The following is a 6,000-nucleotide window of genomic DNA, read 5'->3' as shown; positions in this document are numbered from 1 at the left end:
TACATAACATTAATTCTTTTACTTTCATTTGAACTTTATATAGGAAATATATCTATAGATTTAGTTAGCTTAGCATGCTCACTGCTACATAACAAGCACCAGTGTGTAAACATAGGATTTAATCAACTCCTTTCTATAAGAAATATTATTTCTGAGTGTATAATATGTTTCTGCAAAGTAACATGATAAAATACATTCAGAATGGCCTCATGATGCTTACAGAAGACCAACAACACCAACCATTTTTCCACAATGATACAATTCTGAAGTCTCATTATACCAAGCTGTGACAAAATCACCTAAAAATAAAAGTACCACAACTTCTTTGGTGTCAGCATATTTTATGTCCATGTATACTTCTTTATGTGAAAGTTAATGCACAAAACAAAACTCTTGTCTTAGAATTAGTTTCAGGCTCTGTATTTTTAAAAAAAATGCATTTCACTAGTCACACAGGAACTGCACACTTAAAACGAGATACTTTTCCTCAGGAATGTACAGAAACATTTAATCCAACCATGCAGTCTGGTATATAAGTATTTTAATGCTGTGTCCATTTAATGCTCTTCAAATCAATTCCGTCCTGTACCATCTCCCACAGTGGACTGTAAAATAAGAAAAAATAAATTTCAGTTCCTCAGAACTATAAATTATATTTGTCATAAGACAAATAATCCTTTTTTCCCCAAAGAGCTGCTGACAGATACAGCAAAGGTACCTGTGATGGATCCATAATACCGCATAGCTACTATTAGTATAATTCTAATGACACAGCATACATTACCAGCTGTACGTAGCAGCTATTTAAATTAGCTACATAGATCTGATCATTCACAGCAGACACAACTGAAGAACACAACAAATAATCTAATTCTCTTCACAATCTTTATCCAAATTTAATTTTAAATGAATAAAAATACTATTTTTAATAAAAATATTTACCTCATTTCTCTTAATCTTTTCACATGTTGTATGCATTTATTTACAGTATAATCTACTTCTTCTTCAGTAGTAAAACGTCCAATTCCGAATCTGAAATAAAATAAAACACAAATCAAGCACAAAACATATATACAAAGATGACAAACAATTTTCCTTTTATCAAAATAAAGCTTACCTTATGGATGAATGAGCCAAATCTTCATCTGTTCCAATAGCACGCAATACGTATGACGGTTCCAAAGATGCAGATGTACAAGCACTATCAAGAAAAGAATATATTTCTTTTAATGCAAAACAAGAGTAGGCATGAAAAGAGCAGGTTATGGTTTGCTATACTCTGAATATACCTCCTTTATAACTTTCATCAAAGTACTTTGGATAACCTAGTTCTAATGAAAGTGGCATGAAATCCTCTCCAAAACGAGGATTTATTTTGCATAATCAATGAAGGAATGGAGAAGGAAAAGAAAAGAAAGAAATAAGACCCAAATATAAGACAATGTAGTCAAGAGGATTACATGTGAACTGGATCATTGGAAGCATCTCTTGAATTCATTTGCATGTTCAAATTATTAAAATAATTGAGAAGAAAAAAGATTAAAAGCAAAAAGGATTAACTAATGGATTCCGTTCTCAATAGTCAAACCTTATTGCTAACTTCTCCAATTTAGTGCATATTTACAGATGTTAAAAAAACCTGAAATTATAACTTTTTTTAAAAAAGAAATGATTGGAAGCCAGTCAATGCCATTCCTAATCAAAAAGGTTATTCTGAAAAAACTGATTACAGGCTCAGCCTAGATTTTTAGTGTTACATGCCTCTTTTATTAGGATTTTCTTTCAAATTCCAATTTCTTTGGGAATTCCAAGCAGTCTTTTCTTTAGAAGCAGATTAGGCTGAGTCATGTGCCATTTTACATATAAAGTTATACCTTCCAGAAGAGAGTGCCACATCTTTCAGGGCCATCAGCAAGCTTTCCCCTTCCACATATGCAAATGATAAATTGATGCAGCCTGCATTGTTAACAGAGCAAAATCAGATTATTTAATAGTCTTAAACAACTTAAACAACAATTTTCCGTTTTTAGAACTATTCTTTACAAGAATCTTATTTTATCTTCCAAAATGCTGTTCAGCAGTTATGAAAATTAATGCAGTTATATGTTCAAGCAGTTTGTTATACTGCAGCTGTCATTATAAGACACTTAGAGCCATTATGAAGATGGCAATGAAGGTGACACAGAAAAAAAGAAAGAAGATTTTCCTTGACTATAAGAGGACTCTTCTCTGCTCCTTGTTTCCACACATTGGAGTTACTCTAGCACCCTTTTATAAGTAATTTTTGGATATAAAACATAATTAAAATAATGTACAATCCATAAATCATTGGACATTACAGACCAACTGCCATTTAGTATTAAATATTACTACAGAATTATATTTCAATATCAAATATCCCACAAATTACCAGTTGGAATTACTTAATTCTAATTAATACCTTAAATAGACAACGATGATGTGATAATGGACCAATCTATGTTTTAACTCTGATGTTACAATTTTATCTCTCAATTTGCCACACACACACAAACACAGTGTCTTCACTGAAGTGAAACTATAAGGAATGAGAATTTTATTACTTCACAGTAGTCTTTTGGGGTTATGGATTGCATGGAACTACTATGCAGTTAGTCATGTTCAATTCTAAAACAGTTATTTTGTTCTAGATATATATATTGTAAGTCAGATTTCAGAGGAATGTTACAAAAATGCTTTCAAATGTATATGTGTGTGTGTGTAGTCAATAACTGAATGACAAAGGTCTACATTCTGCTAATTATACCTGGATAACGATCCATTGGGTCTCCATTCATTACAACATCAGGAATTTCTGATATTATTTTTGTGATTAGCCTATCAGCTAATAAGCTAATTCGTTTATGGTCATACTAGAAAAGAAACAAAAACTGATTAATTTATCACAATGGATTTGAACTTTGACCAGTTTAATCTAATTGCCTCATTAATCATTTTGAGTTTTATTAAACAGGACTAGAAAACAGAACACACTAACACCATCAAAATTTAGAAATAATAAGACATGTTTTTTCATCCAAGTTCATACATATATTAACCATAAAAGTGTTATTAATGTAATATTACTTTATATATGGCTTGCTAAATGACAATAATTGGAACTGGAATTTCCACCACTAAGCAATTCAGTTGAAAAGCACAATGTCATGTCACTGCATCACATAGTGACAGCAATTCTCAGTGACCTCAATTGCTATTGTTAAACAAGGATTGTGGGTCATTATTTCTTTTTTTATTAAATGCATATACTGCTCAGAGTTGCTTGATCGTGAGATGGGCAGCATATACACATAATCAATAAAACAATCAATTAAGTATTTCACATGACCACAAATTGTGACTTACTGCTGGCTTCTGACAAGCAAAGGCAATGGAAAAGCTGACAAGAAGTTGCAGGTCCCAGTCACAACAAACCATTCCTTAGGTGGTTTGCAAACAAGCTGGTAGGTGCTGTAGCCTGGTCCAATTGTGGCTGGGCAGGAATCTGCATGTTTTAAAGTGAGAGTAAGTGCACAGGTGGATGCTATGGCCCAGGATGAACCTCACTGGGAGAGGAATGGAAAGCAAGCAATGATTGCTCTGGGCAGGCATGTGCTACTGAGTACAAGATCCCCAGGATCTCATACTTCCACACTGGGGACCCTTAAGAAAATGTGATGGAAGTGGGAGCAAACTGCAACATTACCTGCCGGTTTCCCCATTGACTTTATGGGATGCTGCAATTGTTGTAAGGGCTAGTCAATTACCAAGCATTCGAATTGCGATCACATGACTTCAGGATTGCTGTGCCGGCCACAGCTTCAAGGACCAGTACCACTCATTCAGCAGCATCATAACTTTCAATTGTCACTGAATGAGTGGTTGTTAACTGAGAATTACATGTATGTCTTTTGCTTCTGCGTAATAAAGACGATCCAAAGAGCAATGTAAATATAAATGTTGATTTATTTAGAGTTGTTATGTGAGCAAAACAGAGACACCGATTAAAAAAAGAAAAAAGAAGAAAAAATCCAATAGAATTTGTCTCAATACTGGTGATTACAAAGCAATAGCACTTAAACTTACATACCGCTTTACAATCTTTTACAGCCCTCCCTAAGCAGTTTACAGAGTCAGCATATTGACCCCAATAATCTGGGTCCTCATTTTACTGACCTCAGAAGGATAGAAGGCTGAGTCAACTTTGAACCTGGCGGGATTTGAACTGCCAAATTGCAGGCAATTGGCAGTCAGCAGAAGTAGCCTGCAGTACTGCACTCTAACCACTACACCACCAAGGCTCAAAAAATGTCAAACCTGTCAAAGATATATTAAATCCAATTCCAGATCACCACATAATAATATTATAGACATTCAATTTAAATCATTATGCTATGAATATCTCAAAAACAAAAACAGTCCAAAATATGCTATGGATAGACTACATGGGTAATGTTCATTATATGACCAGAGTGGAGCCTGCCCACTATGATTGGATGTCATGATGGTCATAAAATGGATAAGTCCCGTGACTAGCCTATTTTACAACTTTTTTGCAGCAGTCATTAAGTGAAGATGGCAATTGTAAGTGTGAACCCATTGTTCGCTATGGATAGAGTTTTTCCAAAAGCCAGAAGTAAGTGCCATGGGACACTGCAAATAGCTGTAAATACAGCCATGTTGCTGTGTGTCCGAAGTGTGGTCATGTGATAGAACGTAGAATAACAGAGTTGGAAGGGACCTTGGAGGTCATCTAGTGCAACCCCCTGCTCAAACAGGAGAGTCCAGCCTCTACCTGGGATCAAACTCACAGCCTTCTGATTGTGAGGCGAGAGCTCCACTTCTAGGCCACCGGAGCTGGTTCATGGGGCAATTGTTAGAAAATCAGATATGGGTCATAAGTCCTTTCTCCTGGCTAGGTTGTAACTTCAAATTGTAACTAAATGACTAGTTGTAAGTCAAGGACTACCCATACAGAGAAATTGAATCTCAATTTTTACCTCCATTTCTTGCTGTGCCAATTCACAAGCTGCCCCAAGGCCAACTACTAATGGAGTTGGCACAGTTCCAGAACGTAATCCTCGCTCTTGACCTCCTCCGCTTTGTATAGGTTCTACTCTTACTCTTGGTCGCCGCCGGACATAAATTGCACCAACCCCTTAAACACAAAAATATTTTTTGTTCAATTCAAGGTATTTCAGGGGCTTACAAATACACAGTATATATATATATAAATTGCACCAACCCCTTAAACACAAAAATATTTTTTGTTCAATTCAAGATATTTCAGGGGCTTACAAATACACTGTGTGTGTGTGTGTGTGTGTGTGTGTGTGTGTGTGTGTATGGATCTTTGGTTGTTCGGGTTTTCTCAGCGTAAGATTCGAGTATCTAGGCAAGTTTGATGAAGTCTCATTCATCATCTTCAGGCTTCTGTCTCGGCTCTGTGCTTCTCAGAGTGATGTGAGATTGCAGCTGCAATCTCACATCACTCTGAGAAGCACAGAGCCGGAGACAGAAGCCTGAAGATGATGAATGAGACTTCATCGAAACGTTGCCTAGATACTTCAATCTTACGGGAGAAAACCCGAACAACCAAAGATCCACATACAAATACCCGAGAACCTCAGAAAACATATATATATATATATATATATATAAAATCAGGATTCTTAGTTCTATTTAGCAATTCCAACTAGCAAATCTTTTTCTAAACATAGTGTCATAAATCCAAAAGTCAAGTGTATTACTCCATTGATCCATGCCAAAGTAAAGGCTGAAGTGCTGATAATTTTCTGCATGATTGGAAAGAAAAGAAGAAAAAAGAAAAGAAAAAAAGGAATGAAAAAAAAAGGAAAAGCCTGTCTGGTTTAAGATATGTGAATAGGTAAACTAATACAATTTTTTCTGAATTCAAGCTGTTATACAATTTAGAAAGCTTCCTTCTCCTAATACAGTCCTCAATTTATGACCATAATTCAG

At 35.2% G+C, this 6,000-nt stretch overlaps 1 protein-coding gene across 1 annotated transcript in view; it reads right to left on the bottom strand.

Annotated features, from left to right (window-relative positions):
• NFS1 (NFS1 cysteine desulfurase) overlaps positions 1 to 6,000 on the bottom strand; it is a 21,503-nt gene continuing 15,503 nt past the window's right edge. The window contains exons 8-13 of the mRNA XM_087929223.1: positions 5,019 to 5,176; positions 2,786 to 2,891; positions 1,875 to 1,956; positions 1,118 to 1,201; positions 943 to 1,032; positions 1 to 605 (exon numbers count right to left, since the gene is read on the bottom strand). Of these exons, the coding sequence (XP_087785349.1) occupies positions 542 to 605; positions 943 to 1,032; positions 1,118 to 1,201; positions 1,875 to 1,956; positions 2,786 to 2,891; positions 5,019 to 5,176 (584 nt within the window). The 3' untranslated portion in view covers positions 1 to 541. The remainder of the gene's footprint in view (positions 606 to 942; positions 1,033 to 1,117; positions 1,202 to 1,874; positions 1,957 to 2,785; positions 2,892 to 5,018; positions 5,177 to 6,000) is intronic.

This window comes from Pseudonaja textilis, chromosome 3, assembly GCF_049901715.1.
Source record: "Pseudonaja textilis isolate UNSWEBS1 chromosome 3, rPseTex1.2, whole genome shotgun sequence".
NCBI classification, from domain to species: Eukaryota; Metazoa; Chordata; class Lepidosauria; order Squamata; family Elapidae; genus Pseudonaja; species Pseudonaja textilis.
This window is presented reverse-complemented; position numbering and strand designations above follow the sequence as displayed.